General features: G+C 51.4%; 1 protein-coding gene across 2 annotated transcripts in view; it reads left to right on the top strand.

The window, feature by feature from the left end:
• The window catches only part of GRIK3 (glutamate ionotropic receptor kainate type subunit 3), a 210623-nt gene extending 186475 nt beyond the window's left edge, over positions 1 to 24148 (top strand). The window contains exons 11-18 of one of the 2 annotated variants that reach the window (XM_054571563.1): positions 2855 to 3078; positions 6634 to 6752; positions 9265 to 9482; positions 20458 to 20680; positions 21231 to 21498; positions 22063 to 22089; positions 23121 to 23122; positions 23929 to 23957. In XM_054571563.1, the coding sequence (XP_054427538.1) occupies positions 2855 to 3078; positions 6634 to 6752; positions 9265 to 9482; positions 20458 to 20680; positions 21231 to 21498; positions 22063 to 22089; positions 23121 to 23122; positions 23929 to 23957 (1110 nt within the window). Of the gene's footprint in view, positions 1 to 2854; positions 3079 to 6633; positions 6753 to 9264; positions 9483 to 20457; positions 20681 to 21230; positions 21499 to 22062; positions 22090 to 23120; positions 23123 to 23928 lie in introns of both variants that reach the window. The other variant, XM_054571562.1, reaches the window with a different exon arrangement.
• Positions 24149 to 24486: the final 338 nt, after the last annotated feature.

Here is a 24486-nt window from a genome sequence, read left to right as displayed (position 1 = left end):
GGCCTGACATCTGTTCTGCTCTTTAGAAAGAATTTGGACAACATAATGCCTTTTTCAGGGAAATCATAAACAATGTGAAATGTAGTGTTTCTTGCCTAAGACAAAATTGAAGTGGTGAACTCCACCCTTCCTGAAGCCCAAGGGAGAGGACGCATCAGAATTCCCCGTGAAGAAGGTCAGGTTGACCAGCTGTCTTGCTGCTGCAGACACGCAATGCGAGAGATGCCCCTGCCCTGCAACCTCATTACAGCAGAAAGTAGACAGGCTGTTGGGGAGATTCTGAAGGCTCTGAGTGGGTCTGGGGGAAGAAAGGGGGCCTGTGGCCCTATGATTTGTTTACCAATCCTAAAACATTTCTGGTAAATGCAACAAGCCTTGGCTACAAATACCCTGGATGCCCGCCCACCCCCCACCCCAGGAACTATGCTTTCATCCCACTTGCCACCAAACGCCAAAGGAAGACATGCCTCCATTGACTTTGACATTGTTCCCAAGAATTCACCCAAGCCCCAGAGGCCATTCCCAGAGAGCAGTTCCAAATGCATCTGAACAATGATGATGACTTTGGGTACAGAACAGAGCCTCCCAAAGCATTGTGTTTTGAAAGGACAAGGTTGGAGGAGGCCAAATTCTAGAAATCAAAAGCCCATTTCACCCCTGTCATGCTGACATTTTAGAGGATCCTAGAACTTCAGGACTGAAAGGGACCTTCCAGGGTGTCCAACCCTGGCTCTCACCCTACTCAGAGTCCTGTCCTCAGCCCCCAAAAGAGTCTCACTCGACCAGAAGCCCCACAAGAGCAGGAGCTAGGTCTCTTCTTACCTCTGCATCCCAGACCGGCACACAGTAGGTCTTGAGAAAACACACATTAATCCCTCTGCACCTTCCCAGATAGTTCTCTCTCTTCTGTTGCTTCCCTGCACTGAGAGGGCTCCAGGGAACTGAGGTGGCAGCAGCTGCTTGTTTCTTCTTCCTCTGCCTTAAGAGCTAAGCAAATTCCAGCTCACAAATTCAGAAATTTACAAAAGGAAGGTCCCAGTATCAAATAAACCTTTGTAATAGGCTCCTCCTTCCTGTCTCTCCCAGTTCTGAGGTTTGCTGAATCCTTGTGCTCCAAGTGTCAATACTTGGGCATAGGAGTTGCTGCTAGAAGGAAAAATATTGGGGTGAGCAACATAATGGTTGTGTTTCCCAGTGTCCCCAGTCTCAGACACCTGCAAAGCCATTTAGAAGCTGGGGTTCCACCATATTGATCCTCCCCTCCTTGATGTCTGATTTCGACTGGTTTCTATTCTAGGATTAGTGAAGTCAGAGATAGTGCTAACAGTTACCATTTAGTAAACAATTTTGTTAATGTCCATTTCCTTCACTGTTTGGCTCAACTGTGTATTCCCTAGTGTTTGGTAGATCTTATAAATAATGGATGGAGGGACGGATGGATGGAAGGATGGATGGATGGATGGATGGATGGATGGATGGATGGATGGATGGAGCTGGACCAAGCCAGCAGGTGGCTGCCTAGAGGAATTGCCTTAGGAGGGGGTCTCAGAGGTAGCCTCCCCCATCTTAGCAAATGAGTCTTTAGTGCTGGGCTTAAGACCCAGTCTCCCTGTCTGTCCTGCCCCATCTGAGAAAGGGAAGTGATAATTTTGTTCATATTCTAACATGTACATATCCACAGGAACCCAAAGGGTAACCTCTTACAGGGAAATACTATTAACAAATATTACAGAGGCTGAGACGGGGCTTGAAAATTGAGAAATGAAGCAGTGAATCAGTCACAGTCCCAACTGTGCTTAAAAACTCACAGATAAATTAGCAGATAAGGCAAACAGTCACATGACCACACGTATGCTAGTCACACTGAGCAGGCTAAAATCTTACCATGGGACAGAGCAAACTTTACAGGAGTTTAGAATCGGAGGCTATCAGGAAGGGCTCCTTGGAGGAGGTAGCATGTACAAAGGAATGTGGAAGGTGGTAAATGGCCACAGGGAGAGGACATTCTCAACAGGGCACCATGCGTGCACAGCATAGATGTGGTCAGCAGGGAGCAATTAAATGGAGCCTCATTTAGAAAGAGAGCAGTAGGGTAAGGCTGGAAAGATAGGAATGAAGGGTTATAGGTTTTTAATTAGGAAAAGCTCAGATCCAAGAGATACAACTTTTATTATTCCCCTCTATAAAATTGTCATGGGCCAAGATTTGCCAACATATGAACATTCCTAGCCTTCCCTACCCCCCTTCTTTCTTCCTCTGCTCTCATCCCTCCCTGACTAAATAGGTCTCTGGATTTGCCTGTCTAGTTTCTTTGTCTTCTTCTTACAAGGAAGATATTATCTGTGCCTATCTGGCTTTGGCGGCTTTTAGGCTATATAGTGGGGTGAAGCAGTCAAGAAGTGGATAGGAGAGAGAAACATTTAAATAAGGGATGTTGTGGATTCCATGTCCTCTTCATGATGTTTGAAAGTTACAAATAAAGAACATGAGTGACTTTTAAATGTTCTTAGGTTGCTGAACTGTATTTATTTGATAAAGCACCATTTTGAGAATAGACTACATGGTTACAGCTTTAATAGGGCTCCATTCTCTGCATGTTTATGCCACTGTCCTTTTCCTCAAGGTCATGAGCACTTGGAGAACAGGAATTAAGTTCTTCATTGTCTCCTCAGCACCTTGAGCATGGCCTGACCCAGAGGAAGGGTTAGTAAATGCTGAAACTGAAGAGTGGTTAAGTGATCCAGGGCTCAGGCAGCTGACTCCACTCCAAGGTATGTTGTGTTCACTGCTAGTCTGAGGCTTTGCTTATAGTCTGTCTGTCTGTCTCTCTCTCTCTCTCTCTCTCTCATTGCAGAAGGCAGATCTGGCTGTGGCCCCCTTGACCATCACCCACGTCCGCGAGAAGGCCATTGACTTCTCCAAGCCCTTCATGACGCTCGGTGTTAGCATCCTCTATCGCAAGCCCAATGGCACCAACCCCAGTGTCTTCTCCTTCCTCAACCCTCTGTCCCCAGACATCTGGATGTATGTGCTCCTCGCCTACCTGGGTGTCAGCTGTGTCCTCTTTGTCATCGCCAGGTAAGGGCAATGCCGTGGCTAGAGCTCTCGCCCAAGGTTGGAGGTTTAGGGAGCCAAGCAAGTCCCCACTCAGACCACGGCTATGCCTGCTCCCCTCTCCTTCTCTGCAGCTCAGATCCCTTTATATCCCATAGGGAATATTCCATGGCCCCCAAGCTTGAATCCCCCAGCCCTTACCCCGTCTGTGTATATGATGCCAAGAAGCAGCACTTGCATCCTAGGCCCTATAAGAGGCTTGGGAAGGTTAAGTTATTGCCCAGAGATGCACCGCCTGGGCGAGGCACCCAGTACTGCAGACCCAAGTGCATTGGGTGGCCCAGCAGCTATCTTGACACTTGAAACAAGGACAGCACCACAAAGGCTCACACACATGCACTCATGCAGAAATGTGGCACACGTACATACCTACCCGTCTTTAAGACATACTAGTAATACCCTTGCACATTGGCTATTCAAATGAAAAGTGCTAGCACAGCCTTGTAGTGGATGGTAGGAGGAGGTAACTAGAGACATGCTGAGTTCAGTGTTTACTGAGCACCTCCTATTTGCCAAGCATGGTGCTCTGTCTTTCATAGCCATTAACTATTTAATTCTCACAGCCTCCCATGAAGAAAAGACATCTGAGGCTCAGAAAGGCACTGTACTTGCCAAGGCCATCCTAGCAATAAGTGACACATTTGGCATTTGAACTCGAGTCACCAAGTGTTTTATCTGTGACCCACGTCGCTGGCCAGCTGGACATCTGTCCTCTGCCTCTGCTCCAGGTGGTTGGGCACTGGGCCCAGCTCCCCTACCTCTCCCCAGCCGGGCCCTCTGCCCCCTCCCTCCAGGCTCCAGCCCTGCCCCTGCCCTGGTTTTTTGTTTTTTTTTTTTTGGTTGTTTTTTTGTGTGGTTTTTTTTTTTTTTGGCTCTAAATCCTAACAAGGTACGAAGAGAGACTTCTCTGGAGAGGCAATTTGAGATCCAAGGACTTGGTGTTTCAGCCTTTTTTCTCCTGGGTCTTCTTTGAAAACCTTTCCCCCACCCCACTCCCTTTTGCTCCCTCCTCCCACACAGAGAGACCAAAGGGACGGATGGCAGAGATGAAATTGTCCTGCCTCCAAAGCCCTTTGCTGCCTGCAGGCCTGGAGGTGCCTGCCTGCTCGGCCCAGCCAGCAGCCCAGCCTGCCACAGAGAGGCCTTCATTAGGCCTCTTGTCTCTAATGGTCTAACAAGCCTTTGAAAGCCAGAAGCCACTCTCTGCTGCTCTCACTGTAATTTTAGCAGCTCCAGCCAGCCTCTCAGCTCCCCACCCCCTGGAAAACAGATCACGCTTTTCCAGCATCAGTTTCATCCATGTGATGTGCATCCCATCCCCTACCCATTCCTGACCTTTCATCAGCTGCTGGCAGCCAAGCCTGCTCTCCCCCACGTCCCTCCCGGCCAGGAAGATAGGAACCCCCTTCCCAAGGTTAGGCTGGGGAGACTTTTTGGGAGAGACAAGATTCCTGGAGCTGCTGGAATGGCACAGGACACATGAGGACAGAGGAAAGAAACAAGGGCCTTGGCCACAGAGCCACAAACAGCATCATAGTACAATTGTCACATTGTGTAGCACTCACATAACACAATTCACATGCATCCTGTCCATTTTTATTACAGTCCTGTGCATTGGATATAATTATCCCTACTTTACAGAAGTAGAAACTGAGGCTCAGAGAGGTTAAGTCATTGTCCAAAGTCACAAAGCTTTTTCTTGGCAGAGTTAGGCTTCAGATCATGACCTGTCTGAGATTAAAGGGTGGGGGGGACAATGGACATGCCTGGAGGGGCCAGGTAGGAAGCATGGAAAAGTGAAGCAGGCCGAGTGGTGGGCAGCAGGGAGTGGTAGGGACTGAAGCAAACTGGAGGCCCTCACGCAGCGAAAGGGGCAGCCAATGCTCAGCTCCAGCAGCTGCGCTAAGCAGGATGCAGTGCCAGTGCTGCCGAGTTTGTGATTTTTAGAGAATGATTCAGGCTCTTATGGAACACTTCTTGGCTTTTATATGTAGCCACAAGTTCGATTTTTTTGCAACACTATCAGGGTCAAGTGCAGCACATCTGTATGATGTACGTGGCCCTCGGTCTCCTTCTCCACGTGGCCTGTGTCCTTTGGACCACCCCATGCTGGCTGCTGGAGAGCTGGACACAGATGCCCGAGAGATGGGGTCTGGGAAGGTGGCCGGTTCCCAGATCCACCCCCTGGCAGCACTGGCTTGGCACAGGGCTTGTTCGTCTTGCACACGGGCCCGGCCTGGCTCCTGCCTGCCGAGCACCAGGGGTTCAGCATTGAGTAAGGCCTTTACTGCCACCAGGATATTCTGCTTCACGCCACACCGGCCATGCCAGCCTCTTAGAGACTTCCCCCAGGGTCTCTCTCTGTCTCCAGCGCACTGTAGCTTCGGCCGTCCTTCATTTCCTCACCTGGAGCTCCGGCCGTTCGCAAAGACCCCTCCAGTTACTGGGCCTTCTCTTCCTTAGAAGGCAGTGGGGGGCTTAAAGTAACAATTTTTCCCAATATACAATCATTTGTATATTTAGGGGGGAAAAAATCTGAAAAATTATGTAGCACATTGTTCTCTCCAGGAGGTGGGATCCTGGAGTACTTTTGCTTTCTCACTGTTCTCTTCTGTGCTGACTATTTTATGAAGAGCATATTTTACTTTTTTTCACTTTAAGTTTTTAAGTAATATACAAGTAATTCAAAAATATAAGTAATAAAAATAGTCATAAATAATAAATAAATTAAATAATACAAATAACTCAGAAAGTTCATTCTCATTTTTAAAAATTCATGTAATACATGTAAAGCAAGAGGCTTCCCTAAAGTTCCTTCTGCCATTCTAACTTCCCTCCCCAGAGGAAAACACTGATATTTTTTCGAATTGGATTCTTCCAGATGCTTTATATGCATTTATATACAAAGGTACATAAAGAGGTAAAGGGCTGTGTCTTCAAGAATCTATTTACATAAATGTGATCCTATTGTTCTTATTTTTATCACTTTTTTTTAACCAAACATCATGTGTTGAAGATCTCCTGTCAGTACATCTAGAAGTATTGTTCACTTCCATCAGATGCATGAGATGTCAAAGTGCAGGTGGGGCATCATTTATTTCATCATACCTGTTTTGAAGGACATTTCAGTTGTTTCCAGTGTTTTGCGATTGCAAACAATGCTTTGATAAACACCTTTGTGCTCTTCTCTTTGCACTCATGTACTCATGTTTTTTTCTAGGATGGATAATGAGTCACAGAATTGCTAGGTTGAAGGGCATGTGCACTTTTAATTTTAACAGACGCTGCTGAATTACTTTTATAACCAGCAAAAGCCACCAACAATAAAGAACAAAACAAACCAGTCCTGATTTCCCATCCCTGCCTCCCCAGCAGAACAATGAGGAAATTGCTGCTAAAGTGGTTGGCACATCAATGTTTGCTAAACCACCAGCTGCTGTGACACAGGCACCCCTTCCCCGCTCCGACCCCCCCATCTCCCTGCAGCTCAGCCTCACTGCTCCCCGCTTCTCGCTGCAGGTTCAGCCCTTATGAGTGGTACGATGCTCACCCCTGCAACCCTGGCTCTGAGGTGGTGGAAAACAACTTCACTCTGCTAAATAGCTTCTGGTTTGGAATGGGGTCCCTGATGCAGCAAGGTAAGTGCCCCCCCCGGGGGGTGGAGCTCCTCTCCCCAGGGAACCTCTTTCTCCCTGGTAGGGGGGCACTCAGCCTTTGTGGAGTCAAGCCCTCCCTCCAGGACAGCCTCAGACCTGCTGAGCCATCACAAGGTTGGAGACACCTAGACACCCCGGTGTGTGCCCTTACCCCAGGTCCCCACCTTCTCCACTGCTGTTCCTGGGCTAGGTCAGGTTCTAAGCCTAAAGCAGACAAGCTGCCCCTGCCCATGTTACGCAGGGCTCATCCCCAGGCCCTCTTGCTCCAGCTGAGGCGGACACAGCATCCTTCTCGCAGGGGCTGACCCCACCGATGGCCTCACCACTGTAGAATCTGGCTGAACACAGTCGGGCTGAGGATGGGGGTGATAGACTGGAGGCAGGGTGGCTGGGTGAGAGGGCATTGCAGGAACGAGATGATGGGACCCGAACGTGGGTAGTGGCCATGGGGGTAAAGGACAGGATGGGCTAAGAGAATTTCAGGATGTAGCAGGGGCGGGACTTGGTAACTGCTTGGCTGTGGGGAGCCTGGGAGTAGGAAGGGTCACGTCTGAAGTGGGGACTTTAGCCTGAGTGCATCAGAGATGACATACACAGAAGGACACCGTGTTTTCCATCCTCTTGAGGGACAGTGTACAGAACCTGACCTTGGGCTAGTGGCCCACCCTTTGGAAATATGGGTGACTGCTCAAATATCTCAGAAAACAGAGCATCTGCTCTGGCTTTGAGGAGTGTGGTGAAGAGACACCATGGGCTGGAGGTGGGCACAGTAAACAGGGCCCCCAGCCAGGAAGCACCTTCAGGGAAAACGTGTGCCCGAGGCTTCTGCCTGTCAGCCCAGAGCCTCTTGTATCGGGAAATGGGGAAACCGCAATCTCTGCCTCTGTTAGGGCCTCGCTCAGGGACAGTGGGTGACAAGGGGGCATGGGAAGGGAGACGATCCAAATAAGATGTCCTCAGTCATCTGTGTGTATCCTCAAGGCTCAGCACAGATCCTGGTCCTTAGTAGACATCCACCATGACATGCTGAATGGATGGATGAATGAGTGGACGAATGATATGATCCCATGTGTCCTGAGTGCTCACCACCCACCAAGCCCTGTACTGGGCACTTGAATGAAGAAGGATGAGGGGAGATAGAGCTGCCCCCCACCTGATGTTTTCCCATCCATGGCAGAGCCCAGGGTGGGGACTTGGGCCTGGGTGGGGGTCCAACAGAGCCAGGCAAAGCTCACCAGGCAAACAACTAAAATAAGTCATTCTCCCTTTCAGGGGACAGCTCTGTCCCTGGCTTGGAGCAGTCTGGGGGAGGCAGGCAGATGAGGTTGGGGTGGCTGGCTGGGTGAGGAAGCTGAGAAGCCTTGGTGGGAAGTGACAGGCAGCCCTCAAGGGAAGTGCCTCATTCTGTCCCCGTTCTTAATGAGTGTCCTGAAACCTCACCTTGCTTCTTTGTCCATCATCTTTGTTCAGTGACAGTTGGGAAAGACCTGGGAGCCCTTCAATGCAGTAATAGCTTCTCTTCTTCCATCTCCTGCTGCTATTCAAAGCTCTGGCCCCTAGTGTATTCCCCGCGAGGTTTTGATTAGGAGGGAGAAAAATAGTTGTGTATTTGAAAACCTCTCCCTTGAGTGATTTCTTTGAGGAAAAAAAAAATCATCCATATCAAAGCAGACGCTTTTCAGATTGCAGGTCCAAATATTCTGGAAAGTTCAGGAGTCACTTGCTATTTAAATCTCTTGAAAACCACCTAGTTAATTACTTCAGTTAGAAGGTTTCGCCTAAATTGTGCTCCACACCCAAGGTCGGGGAGGAAGAGTGATCTATTTCATCAAAGAGCTTCAAAAAATGTTGATTTTTTCTCTTCCTGCAAAGCACCGCATAGCTATCTTGTATTTGTATACCAATTGTATTTGCAATACAATTTCTCCTCAAATTATATCGTCGCAGCAATATATTTGTGTGAGGCTGAGAAGAGGAAGGACAATTCCTCGTGCTTTGCAGGGTCCCAGAGAGGGGAAGTGTTTGTCACAAGATCATACAGAGAGCTAGGAGCAGGATTCACTCAAAAGCCCAGGGGTTCTGGCTCCCAGGGGTTCAGAACCTGGGACCATACAGGGTTCTGTGGAAAGGCACCAGAGGGTCTGCCAAGCCAGGGAAATGTGGTGCCCATGCCTGTTGTTCTAGAAGAGGAGCGGTTCTTAAATTTAGCCTGTATCAGAATCACCCGGAGGGCTTAGCACACCCAGGTTGTGGGGCCCCGCCCCTGAAGTTACTGATTTAGTACATCCTGAGATGGGGCTCGAGAATGAGCATCTCTACCAAGTCCCCAGGCGATGCCGATACAGCTGGTCCAGGGCCCACACTTGGAGAACCACTGGTTGAGGGGAAGGGCCTTGTCTTTCCTTAGACCGTTAATGGAGCCCATGACCCAGAGGACCCAAGCAGCCCTGGTCTGGACATTGTCAGAGACCACCTGCCTCTTCCCTTCCCCCAGGGTCTGAACTGATGCCCAAAGCCCTGTCCACACGCATCATCGGTGGCATCTGGTGGTTCTTCACGCTCATCATCATCTCCTCCTACACGGCCAACCTAGCCGCCTTTCTGACCGTGGAGCGCATGGAATCGCCCATCGACTCTGCCGACGACCTGGCCAAGCAAACCAAAATCGAGTATGGGGCTGTCAAGGATGGGGCCACCATGACCTTCTTCAAGGTGAGACCCTCTCCCTCCCACTGCAGCACCACAGGCTGACTCTCTGCTATCCTTCCCTAACCACACGGAGCCGAGGGGCCAGAAATCCCCGGGGCTTAGTCCCTCCAAAAGTTCAATTAACTTTTGGGAGTTGTGGCAATGTGGCCACCTGGGTTGGTCTCAGCACAGGCCCTAGAGGTTTCTATACCTGGCGGGGCAAGAAGTGTGAGCGTGCTGCATCTCCTTAAATCATCAGAGGAGGACAGGCAGGGAGACGAGCCTGGAGAAGGGGGAAGGAGAAGTGAGGCCAGATGCACAAACAGGCCCCGGGGCCAATGGACTCTCTGTCCTTGGTCTTGGGTCTCAGCAGCATCAATCTCCATGAGGCTGGCCCGGGTGGGGGGGTCGGCTCTCCACCAGCTGGAGAGCAGAGGGGGGCACATCCCCCAAGGAAGAGAGGAGGCTTAAAACTTGAACAAGTGTTTACAAACATTCCGTAGCAGGTTACACTCTTGGAATAACCGTGTCCAGATAAAGCCCCTGTCACCTGCTCAGGTTACTGCTCTTACAGGGACCTGGCCATGACTTTGCTGCTCCTCCTGCTTTGTAAGGTGTGGGCTCTGTTCCCAGTGTTTTTACACCTTCTACTAGAGTAGCTGAGGGTGTAGGAGACTGGCTGACCCTGAAAATCAATAGCCGTAAATGTTCTTCTGGAAATTAAAGTAATACTAACAATAGCTACCACCACTGAGAGCTCACAGTGAGCCAGGCACTGTACTAAAAGCGTGCCTCATTTAATCTTTGTGACAAACCCTGTGAGCAGGTACTACAATTATTTCCACTTTATATATGTGGAAACTGAGGCTCAGAGTCATTAAAGGGCTTGTCCAAGGACTCACAGCTGAAGGAGCCAGATGCTCACCCAGACCTGCCTTCCTCCAAGGCACATGGTCTAGGCCACGGTTCTCAGAGGTGAGTGTGCATCCAAACCACCTGGGAGGCTGGGGTGAACCCAGATTGGTGGGCCTCCCTCTCAGAGCCTCTGGTTCAGCGGGCCAACAGTGGAGCCAAAAATGCGTAGTCCTAATGAGTTCCCAGGTGATTCTGATGCTGCTGGCCCAGGGCCCACACTGTGGGAACCAGTGTCCCAGCTGTTTCTCAGAAATGGTCAGGATCTGGGAACTCTGAGGCTACAGGCCCATTTATTCATTTACTTATTTATTAGTCAATTGCTCTAAATTGGTCTGAAAGCCTGGGGTATATCCCTCTCCTCTGGGTCTGGGCCCAGCCCCAGCCCTTGCCGCCTTCCAGGCTAAGCCTCTGAGTGATGGATTGAGCCTCCAATGGGGACGGCAGGAAGGGGCTGGGTGGGAAAGCCTTCTGCCTCCAGGGACAGAGCCCCACCGGGACGCTCTCCCACCTCCACCTCCCCTGTGTCCCTCCTTGAGGATGGAAGCCCCTCCTTAGCGAAGAGAAAAGAAGAGAGAAAAGAGGGAAGAGAAGGGCTCCCCTTTTGGATGTTGCTCCTGCTACTGAGAATCAGCAAACGTGGCCTTCCTAAGAGGTCACTGCTGTGCGTTTAGGATGCAGGAAGGGGAAAAGCATGGTCATGGCACGTTGGGAGCTCTCTAGGACCCTGTGTGTGTTCATGAGTGTGAGCAGTATAAGAGTATGTGTTAGATGAAGGTGTGCATATAGCAGTATACAATGCATGTCAGTGTGCAGTCAAGCATGTATGTGTGCACATTTGTGCCCATGCAAAGAGCCTGCCTGTGTGGGAGCATGTGTGTTTGTGTGTGAACACCAGCATCTGCACATATGTATGTGTATTGGTGAGCGTATGTGTGCGTACATCTCTGGGATCTGGATGTGTGGGTATGTGCCTATGAGTGTCTACAACTGCGTGTCAGTGTCTACATGATATATATGTGGAGAATATATGCATGTCTGTTTAAATGTCCTCATGAGTGTGCCTAAATTAGTGTGAGTGGGGGTCGGCCTGTGTGTGCATAAGAGTTGGTGTGTTTATGTAATAGCTTGTGCATGTGTGTGTGTGTGTGTGTAATGGCCCCTGCACACATATATGTCTGCATGTGTGTATAACAGTCCGTGTGTATGTGTGTGTGTGCATGCCTGTCCATGCCTATCCTTAGGCTGTGGCCCAACCCTCTGACTGCCAGAGCATCTCTCATGCATTACTCATGAGTGTGTCTCTAAGCAGGGCTCCCCATCAAAGGGAGGCAGCATAAATAAGGCCAGTGCAGGCTCATTGCCGCTGATTGGATGTCCTCGCCTCCCTCCATGCTCAGATGCTCAGATTGCCTTCCCAAAGCCTAGTCCCAGCTCCCCGCCGAGCTGCTGTCCTCGGCATCAAGCAGCACCTCCTGCAGCCTGCTCTGCCTTCACCCACCTTCTCCGCCACTGGCACAGTGAGGGCAGGTGAGGGACTCCGAGGCTGGGGCTCAAGGGCCCACGCTCACAAGGGCCTTTGGCCAGAAACAACAATTCCATGTCCCCTTGCAGAACCTACTCCATTTCCTTACTCACTAGATCACCAGCTAATTCCTCCTGAAGTCTGGCCTTCTGGTCTCCTACTTTAATTCCAGCGAAGCTCTCCTTGCCCAGGCTCCTTTTCATTGGCAGCAGCAGCGGGACTGCTATGGAGGCAGAGAGGACCTGGATATGGATGCATTAACCCTGCGCCAGATGAGGGGCCAGAAGCACACAGCACCCTCCCAGAAGACCCCTGGACAAACTTCCTTCCTCCTCTGACTCCCTGCTCTCTGTAGTCATACCTCCCCCTCCCCAAGCCAGGTCATAGCCTCATTGTCACTTTCAAATCAGAGCTGGAAGGAAACCTGAGTTCAACCTAGAAAAATGGAGGCCCAGAGGGGCTGGGTGATTTGCCCATGATCACACAGCAGATCAATGGCGGAGCCAGGATGTAAGGTCAGATATTCTGTGTGCACATGAAGGACTATCTCCCACACCCACTCTGGGGTCTTCTGGATGGGGTGTCCCCTCCCTGCCTGTGAGTGTATATGGCAGGGTTGGCTGTAAGAGTACCCAGTGGATGTCTAGGAGACATCAGTAAACAATAATTGAACATTTATTGAGCACTTACTAGAAGCCAGGTAAGATTCCAAGCACTTTACCTGTACAGTAGTTCCCCCTTATCTACAGAACACACATTCCAAGACCCCCCCAGTGGGTGTCTGAAACCACAGATGGTACCGAACCCTTATATATACTATGTTTTTTCCTAGCCATACATACAATTTACAGCTTCTCTGGCATATCCGAATTGCCAGCATCACTACACTTGAGCTTTGGGGCCATTATTAAGTACAATAAGGGCGACGTGAACACAGGCACTGTGACACCCCAACAATCAGTCTCATAACTGAGAGGACCACTCAGTGACTAACGGGTGGGGAGCGTGCGCAGCATGGGTACGCTGGACGAAGGGGTGATTCACGTTCTGCAGAGGGCGGAGCAGGACGGCTCGAAATTTCATCACGCTGCTCAGAACAATATGCTATTTAAAAGGTATAAGTTGTTTATTTCTGGCATTTTTCATTTCATCTATTCGGACCAGAGTTGACCGTGGGTAACTGAAACCGTGGACAGTGAAACTGCGGACAAGGGGGGACTACAGCTGGGGACGAGGGTCGTATCATTGTCTTAGCAATGTTAGGAGATAGAGACTATTATTATAACATCTCCACTGTACACATGGTGAACGTAGGCTCAGAAAGTACCCTGAGTTAACTCTCACTCGCTATTTTAACCGTCAAGCTAGTGAGGTGCAGAGCTAGGATCTGAACCCAAGCCATCTGGCTCTAGTGCCTGTGCTCTTTGTCATGGTATCCATATCGCCTCTCAAAAGAGCCAGCCAGTCCAGAAGTCAGTTGGGAAAGAGTGAAGCCAAAGTCGGCTGAGCCAGATCGCCAGCCTAGAACAGTCCTGGTAATAAACAAGACAATCTATCTGATAACCAAGTATGCATGTGTGTGTGTCATTGTTGAATTAAAGCATGGAACTAGAAAATGACAGAAGCCGAGCAGAACAAACACAAGGGACCATGTTGAGGAAGGAACCAAGCAGGTGGCAGCTCTGAATGTCCCAGAATCCAGAGCAAATGAACTTCAATTCTGTATTTACCCTGGGTTCCTGGTTAGGCTGCAAACCATCTTTAAAAGCCTTGGCCAGTGCGGCTGACCTTGACCGGTGAGGCTTCACTCGTTCAGTGTTGTCCCACAAAGCGAAGGGTCGCCAATTCAATTCTTGGTCAGGGCACATGCTTGGGTTGCAGGTTAAGTGCCTGGTCAGGGTCCGTACAAGAGACCACTGATTGATGTGCCTTTCTCACATCAATGTTTCTCTCCCTTTCTTTCTCTCTCCCTTCCCCTCGCTCTAAAAATAAGTAAATAAAATCTTTAAAAACTAAAAAGCCCCCAGGCTGAGAATAGAACCCAGGGGAGAGAACCCATTCCTGTCCAAAGCCAGCAGCAGGAAGTGGGATGTTGGGCTTTCCCGCCGGGGGGAGCCCCAGATCCCTCACCACACCGCTATCCTGCAGCCCAGGAGACGCATGGCTAGAGGCAGCCCCATCATTCCAAAGGAAACTTCATTTGAAGAGTTGTCAGGGAGCAGCAGACATCACAAACAGCGTCTCCTACGTTGTCCTCCCTCAGTCTTGGCAGATAAAAATTAATTAGGAGATGAAAAAGGAAGCTTTGAAAGCACCATTTGGCTGTAAAAAAAAAAATGTAGGCAAAATATAAAGGAGCATGTGGGGAAAACGAGTTCTTTATGGGGAAGGCTGGGCAGCTTTGAAGGGAGAGGTTGTCAGAAGATAGCTTCTCCCAGGACTTAGCCCTCCTTGGTGTCGGGGTGGGGGGAGGCACATCACATATGGGCGGGACTGTGTACGAGGGACAGCCGCTTAGGAAAGGGACAGGAGCGAGGGGCCAAGAGTCTGAGGCTGTCTGGGTCCCTGACATTGTCAGGCCCTCCCGCTTGTACAGCCTTGCCCTGTCCTAGCACCCGAGCCTAAAAAGCATTGGGCGAGGCCATTCAGTCCATCACCACCCCCTTCCAGCTGTTCAGCCCTCTCACGTGATCTAGAGGGCTCAAGGCACCTCCAGATCTCAGCTTCCTGTTCCTCTTGACCCATCTGCTGGCCTCTCCGATGGTTCCTTAGCCCTGCCTTCAATCAGTAGAGGAGTTCAGAGACCAAAACACAGTGACCAGGCAGAGATCAATGGGGTGCACCTGGCACAGTCAAGTCACCTCAGTCTTAAAGTCAGACCGACCAGGATGTAGTCTTGGGTGTTGCCTCTGCTGGGTGACCTTGGGCAAATCACATCACTTCTCTGAGCCTCCATTTGTTCACCTGAATGACATAAATACTGATTCCCACCATGCAGCAATTAGCAAAAGGATGCAAGGAACTACAGTATGTATGGTGGTAAGCTCAGTGCCCGGCACACAGGAACACTGAAGTCCAAGGCTCTCTCCTCTTGATGCCACTCCATTTGGCGGGTGCAAAAGACTGGGAAGCAGGCTGGACCCTTTTCTCCTATTAACCCACAGTCCCAAAAAGGAGTATGTTGGAAAAAGACCAGCCAGTAGACGCCTGGAGACTCTCCATTCTTCCAGGTCCTTCAGGATTATTTCCTTTGTTGAGGTCACTGCTGCCTCTACCATAGGATGGCCATCTGCCTCTGCTCAGAGCTAAGTACTCAGAGGTCCTCAGAACAGAAAAGACCCAGAATGGGCAGAGGAGCAGCGACAGGTGCAGGGGGAGGGCCAGTGATGCTGGGAAATTATTGAAAACCACTCGATTACTGAGCATCTCTCTGTGCCTTAGTTTTTTAATCTATGAAATGGGTATAATAACAGCACCCACCTCCTAGAGTTCCTGAGATGACTAAATGGGATAATGCACACAAACAGCTTAGAATTGCACCCGACACAGAGTACACATGCTATAAATCCTGTTTTTATTGTTGACTGTTGAAACCAGTGATACACCAACCTCTTCAGCCCACAGATATACTTTTGAGTGCCACACATTACTTATATTTTTCAATTTAGTTGCCAGCATTTTAAACTTAGGAGATTCTTGCATTTCAAAAAATTCACATTTCTAGCTTTTTGAAAATGTGAAAGACGGAGCATCGCGGAGCCAGCTCTTCCACAAAGCAACAATTGTCAGGGGCTGAGAGGCATGGCTCTCCAGTTTATCAAAATTCTCCTGGGCACACTGTACTTACAACAGTGCGCTGCATGGCTCCTGTCAGCGTTCGCTGAGCACTGTGTCCTTATAATCTCTGGCAACTCTGCACTATGGGAATTGTTATCCCCAATTTCTCTATGAGAAAACTGAGCCCTAAAGAGAATTCGAAGAGCCTCAAAGAGAAATACTGATGCGAGGCACTCCCCGAGCACTTTGCGGGCCAGCCTTTGTGTTCCGCTAACCCCTGTTGTACAGATGTGAAAAGTGAGGCTCAGCGATGGGATGTCACTTGCCAGCAGTTACAGAAGAAACTGGCATTTAAAACCAGAGTTCCTGCGGTGGAGGCCACCCCTCTCATCACAGCCTCCACCCCAGCCTCTAGCCCGCACCATCTGACTCCCCGCCCTCTCCTCCCACCCTCCCATCCCCTCAGCACCCCCCACCCCAAGGGACCAGTCTGCATCCCCACACAGGCACACCTCAGGGGCACGCACAGACAGACAGCAGCGGCTGCTGCTGGGCTGGAGGGTCAGCCCGTCTGTCCTGGCCAGGCGGGCAGAAGCAGGAGACTTAGGAAAACCTCCCGGTCCCCACAGAAAAAGCCAAGAGACATGATTAACTGCTGGAGTATGGGGATCTGATAAAGCCAAAGACTCCACACCCAGGGATAAGAAAGCCAATTACTTTGGGAAAGGTCTCCTATTCAACATGGAAAATACCCCCGGTCTCGCATGGAATCACATTGCTGCTCTCTCCCTATACATACTCCCTAGGATTCAGCTCCCTTCGGAATTTATATATATATATATACCTACATACATTTTCTTGTACAGAAATGTTAAATTCTCAAGATTAAGTATCTTCAGTGGGGGAAAATCAATTTACTTCTTTGAGGAGGCTGGAATTGAAAGTCATGAGCCTGAAACTTACTTTCTTGCCAATTTTACTGATAAAAAAAAAAAAGTCTTTTCATGCTGGCACATCTCCCTGTATTGGCTGCTCCAAATGATTCCATTAATTGATTTGGGTGACTGGCCCTGAAGCAATGCGTATGAAGGTTCCCAATGAAGCTGGGACGGGCAGGATGACTCAGGAGCCATAGGTGTGTGCGGCTGTTCCCCGGGGTGGTGACTGTAGCTCAGGCCAGTGGTAGGAACTTAGGCCTCCAGTGGTCAGGCCCAGAAAGATGGGAGAGAGGCCTGAGTTTCGAGAAGGGACCGCCGATGTATCCCTCCTTGTCTCGTACATGCCAGAGGGAAGCTTCTCAGGGATGTGTCTGAGAATGGTGGCCCCAAGATATAGGACAAGCACTACCGAGTGGGTGACCATTCTAGGGAAATAGGTTTCAGACCCATTTATCCAAAGATGATCAAGGGAGTGAGTCTGCTGACCCTGAAGCTGGCAGAGAAGAACCTCTCGAAACCCACGTCACAGCCAGCTTCCTGTTCCTTTACCACCGGAGGCTTTCATGTGTCTTTCCTCAGAGTCTGTCCGCCTCAACACTCCCTCCAGCCCCACTGGAAATTTCTGTCTCCTTTTATGGTGTAGTGTTACTGGAAAGAGCATATGTTTTGATGTCAGGCATGCCTGTGTATAGGAGGAATGGGGTGTCGGGGAGAGGATGCAGGGAAGAGTGTGCAGAATGAGAACAAGCTCTTATTCTATTCTGAGACAGAAGGAGTGGGGTGGGGCTCCCTGAATGGTTCATTGTCAAGGTACTTTTGCCAAGCTTGAGATTTTAGCAATGGCTGACTATGTGCATGGGAGAGTGAGTGGGTAAGATGGATGAGGTGGAGACATGGATGGATGGACGGACATATGGTTGGCTAGAGGGATGAATGGATGGATAAATAGGTAAAAGGCTAAGTGGGTGGGCAGATAGTTAGTTGAATAAGTTAGTGTATAGATAGTGTGTGAGCGAATGGGTGAGAACATGAACGTGATGCATGAAGGGACGGTGGATAAATGGAGGAATGGAGGGATGGATGGGTTGCGTGCATGCATTGGAGGTGTAAAGGGAGCCCTGACGGCCTCATCAACTTCTAGTTCCCAGCTCTGAGAGAAGAAGGAGGATTTGGAAGGCAGGAAAGACTGGGGTGGAAAAGCAGCTGAAGTGCAGGAGCCACTGACAGGAAAATAGTATTTAGTTACCACAACCAGGAGGGCAGAGTATCTGTGGAACATGTGTACCTGGTAAGCAGGGATGATAGGATTTGGGTAATCAGATTAAAGGAGTAGTTAGAATTGATTATCTGAAAAACAGGACAATTATGTTGGGAACTGAAATAGCTTGTGTGAGTATGTAAGGGAGTGTATCAGTTATCTATGGCTGCATAACAAATTACCCAAAACTTAGTGTCTTAAAACAACATTTGTGATCTCATAGTCTGTGGGTCAGGATTCAGCACAGCTTGATTAGGTCCTCTTGAATGGTTGTCTCGCTGGCTGCATGCAAGGTGTCAGCTAACATTGCAGTCATCTCAGGGCTCCGATTCCAAGCTCCCCGACGTGGCTCTTGGTGGGATTCAGTTCCTCCTCGGCTGTTGGCCCGGGGGTGTCCATTCTCCACTGACCATTGACCAGAGGCTGCCCTTCCTTCGTTCCTGGCCTCGTGGGCCTCTCCGTGGGTGGCTCACAGCAAGCCGTCAGGGCAGCAAGCAAGGGTACAAGCAGGATGAGAGTTCAGTCTCATAGAACCTAATCTCCAGGGTGGCCTCCCATAGCTGCTGGGGGGAGGTAAAGCAAGTCTCCATGTCCAGCCCACATGCGGAGGTAGGGCTGAGTCCCAGCACCACAGGTCACTGGAGCCGTAGAGTAGCTTCCTGCCACAGAGAAGCTGGGCAGGAAAAGCAGCAGAGTGAGAAAGGACCTGGGCGGGGTGGGGGATAGATGTCTGGATACCAGATAATTATCTACAAAATAAGAAAGGTCTGGTGAGTCAGAAGAGCTGGACATTGGGAATGTTTTTAAGGGCAATAGTAGTCGGTGGGGGAGGGGCATTTGGGCTGCAGGAGGAGCTGAAATAGTGGGATGGCTGGAGAGAACAGAAGTTTTGGAGGCAAGATGTGCAGAGGTAAGAGAATAACTGTGGAGGTGGAGTAGCTGGAGAGCAGAAAGAGCTGAAAACAGGACAGGCTGAGGGCTGAGAGGAGTTGGGAAGAGCCAGCTTGTGCTCTGGTGGAACCCACTGAAGCTCCAGGCATCCAAGCCCTTCCAGGCCTTTGGCTTTGGGGGCAGATAAATTTGCAAGTGGGGGAGGGGTTGCTAATCTGTGAATGTGCCCCCAGACCCTTTGTCCAAAGGAGCTATCACTGGTATTTGACTGAATCTGGGCTCAGATGGAATTCCAAGTGGGGCCCTGCGTGTGGCTTTGGGGTCCTCCCCTCCCCCTGGCTTGCCTGAGTCTACAGGAGCCAGTTTCATAGGGGACCATCCTCGCAGAGCCAGGAAGCATCTGGAGAGTAGAAGGCACACCTTCCTCCCAGCCTCTCCCCACCCCGACCGTCCCCACTGCTGGCAGACACAGTTTCTTCCCCATCTCCTGTCCATCCCCCAGCCCTGCGCCAGCCTGTTTGAGCACACCCATGCCATCATGCACACCGGCTCTGGGCCGGCTGCCAGTCAGACAGGCTGACATCGCAGACAGGCACAGCCAGACTCGGAAACTGCCAGTACGGTGGGGCCTGCAGAGCCACCTGCTCCCCTGGGATCCGAGGGGGCCCATCCCCGTTGGGAGCAGGCAGGTGGCATGCACGGCTTTCCCAAGAAACCTCATGAAGGCCATGCACCCTGGTCTGCCTGGTCTCCTCAGCAGCAGGGGACATTCAGCGTCAGCCCCCTCTCCTGGCCCTAGTGCCCTCTCTGGGTCTCCCCGGCCAGTCCGCGGAAACACAGCAGCCCACCCGCCGGGCCTGGTCTTAGGGATGCTGGGTCTATTCATACAGCAGCATCTAGCCCAGGGACACTCTGAGGACAAAGGGGTGGGGTGCCAGCCGAAACCTGCTCTGGCAGCCCGCACCACTCCCCATTCTGCAGTTCTCACCCTGCTTCTCTCTCACTGTAATGAAGGGGAACGGGAACCCTCACCTCAGACAGAATCTCCCCGAGACACAGCGCATGAGAGGGGCCCGCTGGGGTTGAAGGGGGAGCCCAGAAGCCATTGAGCTTTGCCCTCCTTGCCCTCCACCTCTCCCTCTCTACCCTGACAGTGGCTTCTGGGAGGCAGTGCCGCTCAGTGGTTGGGGGCATGGACCCTGCAGCCGCAGGGTCTGGATTTCAAGCCTGGCTTTGCCACTTGGTATCTGAGTGACCTTAGGCACGTCACTTAGTCATGCCTCAGTTTCCCCATCTGTAACATGGGGCTCGTGTACCTGCCTCCTATGCTTTCTGTGAAGAGTCAATAAATGCAGGAAAGCTCTTTGAACAGCGCCTGCGCATGTAATCACTTAATAAATAAATAGAGAAAGAAAATTAATTTTTTAAAAGCCAGTGTGAAAACCACCTGTGTTGTGGCCAAGAGCCAAGGGTTTCGAGACAGGTGGGCCTGAGTCTGAATCTTGGCGTTATCACTCACCCGCTGGGTGTTTCAGGACCTGCCCTCCCAGGGCCCCGGTGTCCCTGCCTGAGCAACGGCTGGCGCTCCCTTGCGCTGAGCGCTGTGGACTGTTCCCTGCCCGGAGCCCTGTTAGGCCAGGTGAGCAGTGCTTGGTCCCTGGTAACTGTGTGTGCACCACCCCTCCCCTCATGGCCCAGAAATCCAAGATCTCCACCTTCGAGAAGATGTGGGCCTTCATGAGCAGCAAGCCCTCGGCGCTGGTGAAGAACAACGAGGAGGGCATCCAGCGGACGCTGACGGCGGACTACGCGCTGCTCATGGAGTCCACCACCATCGAGTACGTCACCCAGAGGAACTGCAACCTCACCCAGATCGGGGGCCTCATCGACTCCAAGGGCTACGGCATCGGCACGCCCATGGGTGAGGAGGGGCTGCAGGCGGGGCAGGGGGCAGGGTTGGGGGGGCACAGGCAGGGCGGGACCAGGCCCCCACACCCGCCCCCACACCCAGTCTCCTGCTCCCACTCCCAGCTCATCCTCCTGAGCCTAGAGAGGTGGCATTTCCTCTGCCCAGACATGAACGAGTGGAGCCACATATCTTGTGAGGTCCCCACCCCCCCAACCCCCGCCCCCAGCTTTAGCAGAGAACTGGGGCAAACCCAGAGGTGGGGGCAGTTCAGAAGTCACGCTTGCTCTCCCTAGCCTAACCCCTGTTGAGACAGCCCAGACACAGTGTGCCATCCAGAGCCTATGAAAACAGGGATCCATAGACAAGTCTCCCTGCCTCAGTGGGGGACCCTTCCTTCCGCCCAAGTGCCATATATAATGAGAGGACTCCTGGCAGTGGGGTCCCCCTTTTTATGAATTCACCAAGAGTGTTAGAGATGGTGGCCGACACCAACCAGGGTGTCGTCGAGAGCACATAGGATGGACCGAGTGCTGCTGACACCGGTCCCCTCCTCCCAACTCAGGCTCCCCGTACCGGGACAAGATCACCATTGCCATCCTGCAGCTGCAGGAGGAGGACAAGCTGCACATCATGAAGGAGAAGTGGTGGCGGGGCAGCGGGTGTCCTGAGGAGGAGAACAAAGAGGCCAGCGCCCTGGGCATCCAGAAGATCGGGGGCATCTTCATCGTCCTGGCTGCCGGGCTGGTTCTATCGGTGCTGGTGGCCGTGGGCGAGTTTGTGTATAAGCTCCGCAAAACTGCAGAGCGAGAGCAGGTGAGCTCCGCACACTGGTGCCTGCGCAGGAGGCCGGGGTGGGGGGCAGGGGGGTGGGCAGTGCAGGACAGGACTCGGGCTGGTGTCTCACATCCTGCGTGCCAGGCACGTGGTACCGTCTGACCCCGTTCTCATCATAGCCCACCCTGCTTCCCACCCACCAGGAAGGCCGGCCAGTCCCACTTTACACCGACCCTGAGCACACCTCCCATTCCCGTGGCTCCGTGCCAGGCCCAGCCCCCTCCTCTCTAGCGCAGGCCACGCCACAGCCTCCAGTCTGGCCTTCCTGCCTCCACGCTTTCCCTCTACCACCTGTTCTCCATCCACAGCCGGTTCCCTGTTTAAAACTTGATTCAAACCATGCCCTTTCCCTGCATAAAACCCTCCGGGGTAATTACTGAAGCTGGGTGATGGTTACATAGGGGTTCATTATACTGTTCTCTCTATTTCTGCATGTATTTGGAAATTTCTGTAATTAAAAGTTTAAAAAAGAAAAGGGTTAAGAGGTCCAGCCCCAGTGTTCAGACGGGAGAACCTGTCTGATTCATCCAAGCGTAGTTGGTCAGTGGTTCTGGGTCCAGGGAGCAAATTAGAACCACAGGGAGAGAGTTTTTTAAGTGCTAATGCCCTGGCCCCACTCCCGGAGACTCTGTTTTAATTGGTCTGTGGTAGAGCCTGGCATCGGCATCTTAAGGAAGTGTGCAGAGTGGTTTCAGTGAGCACCTGAGCCGAGGGCTGCTGTGCTGGGGGAGCGCCTCTCACAGCAAAGCACAGAGTGATGCACGGCCAGCGTAGAAAGAGACTGTAGTGAAGTCGTGTGTACGGGGGGCCATTAAAAGCAGGCAGCTTTTACATGCATCGAAAGGGAAACGGAGGCCTTTAAAACCAGTAAGCCTGAGTCAGCAGTGCACCCAAGAGAAGCAGCCAAGGATATGTGTGGTTTTATTTACAAAGATGTTCAGCGATGTATGAATTATCACATGAAAAAAATAAGGAAAAAACAAAATGTCCAATAATCACAAACAGCTAAAAAAATTACAGTACATTTTTTAAAAACTCTTTTAGGAACTTCCATTATAATTGGGATGAGCTCTAAATTCCACCAAAAAGCCTACAGGACCTGGCCCTTGCCCACACCTCTGACTTCCTCCTTCCCACCCTCCCCCACCCCTTCTCTGCTCCATATACACTGGCCTCTCCTTCAGTCCTTAATGCACCAAACGTGTTTCAGCCTGGGGCCTTTGCACGTGCTGTTCTGCCCACCTGAGATGACCCTCGCCCAGAGTGCCATATTCTGGTCATGCAGTTTCAGCTCACCTGTCACCTCTCAAGTAGCCTTCCCACCTGTCCCTGCTTCCAGCCCCTCTCTAACCCATTTCACTGCTTTGTTCTTAATAATAGTTATCATGACCTGAAATTATTTGTTCATATGTTTATTACCTATTTCTGTTCCATCATTAGACCCTAAGGTCCCTGAAGGCTGGGACCTTATCTGTCATTTTCACTGCTGCAGGCCTAACACCTAGAAGAGTGGCCTGGCACATAGTATAGTGTCAATCAATCAATATTTTCAGAACAAAGAGAGGGAGGTGAGGGATGACATTCTGTGATTAGTGGGTGAACAAGGGGAAGCTTGGAGAGGTCACACAGCTGGCAAGAGGCAGAGCCAGGAGTTGAGGCCAAGGGCCATTCGCCGGCACCGCAGAGCCTTTGCACAGGCTGCCTGGGTGCTGATGCCCTGGCTTCACTGCGTAAGTTGAGGCACGGGTAGTCCCCGCTGCCTTCCAGGCAAGCAGCGGGTCAACCTCTGCCATCAGATAGCTGCGGGTGATGCTGCACTTCTGCTGTCCCTCTCGGGTACTCACAGGGACTTGGACTAGAGGAGACCACCGCCACCCAACTGTCCTGCCGGGCCCTACCTCCCAGATGCCCACCTTGAGAAGCACATGCTGGACTCGCCTGAGTGGGAGCACTGAGAATCTCCCTTTAGTTGGAAGCCCTCCCAGGAGAGGGGTCACCCACACGTTCATCGAGTGTTTCTTGAGCCCTGACTCTGGGCCAGGACTAGTGCTCAGGGCCGGGCTCACAGGGAGCAAACTGGCTGGTTCCTGCTCTCCTAAGATAGGGGAGAAGAGGTGGGCAGGTAAACTCCTCAAACTTGAATACATGTGCATTGGAAAGCACTCAGAGCTTTGATTTGCTCATCTGTATGCAACATAGGGGTAAGATGATACTACCTGCCCTACTACCTTAGTCTCCGAACAAGAATGTAATGCTCTGTAGGCTGCTACACAAACTAATCATCTTGCAGGGGGGCAGAGGGTGGGTGGGGTGAAGGGGTGAGAGAGACCTGGTGGCCCTGGCACAGGCTCGGGAGCAAGGGCAGGAGCTGGGCTGGAGTTGCAGGGCCAGGCCTCACCCATCTTTTCCTCCCACCCCCACCCCAGCGTTCCTTCTGCAGCACCGTGGCCGATGAGATCCGTTTCTCCCTTACCTGCCAGCGTCGGGTCAAGCACAAGCCGCAGCCTCCCATGATGGTCAAGACAGACGCTGTCATCAACATGCACACGTTCAATGATCGCCGGCTTCCGGGCAAGGACAGCATGACCTGCAGCACATCGTTGGCCCCCGTATTCCCCTAAGCACTGGCAGGGTGGGGACTGCAGGCCTGAGGGGCAGGGCGGAGGAAAACAAAGGAGGCTGGAAGGAATGTCCCTTGTCCCCACACTGCTCTTGGGGACCAGAGCTGCTCCCTGCCTGTTGGGCCAGGAGCCCTCTGCCCTTACCTACTGGGAAGCCAGCAGGCCCTCAGGCCAGCTGCTTGGGCTTCACTCTCCTCCTGTTCCTTCAATGGGTTTCTAAAGCTGCCAGCTGAGACAGCCAAGGCCAAAGGAAGCACATGCCTCTCTCAGGCCAAACTCACCTGCTCCTCAACTTTCCTCTACAGTCAGAAGTTTTTACCGTGGCCCTGCAGAGGCCAAAGAAAATAGAAACCACTCTTTTAT

The sequence above is a fragment of the Pteronotus mesoamericanus genome, unplaced genomic scaffold, assembly GCF_021234165.1.
Source record: "Pteronotus mesoamericanus isolate MK-2021 breed Mesoamerican mustached bat unplaced genomic scaffold, CSHL_Meso_final contig_221, whole genome shotgun sequence".
Taxonomy (NCBI): domain Eukaryota; kingdom Metazoa; phylum Chordata; class Mammalia; order Chiroptera; family Mormoopidae; genus Pteronotus; species Pteronotus mesoamericanus.
Note: the sequence above shows the minus strand (reverse complement) of the source record. Positions and strands in the feature narration are given on the sequence as shown.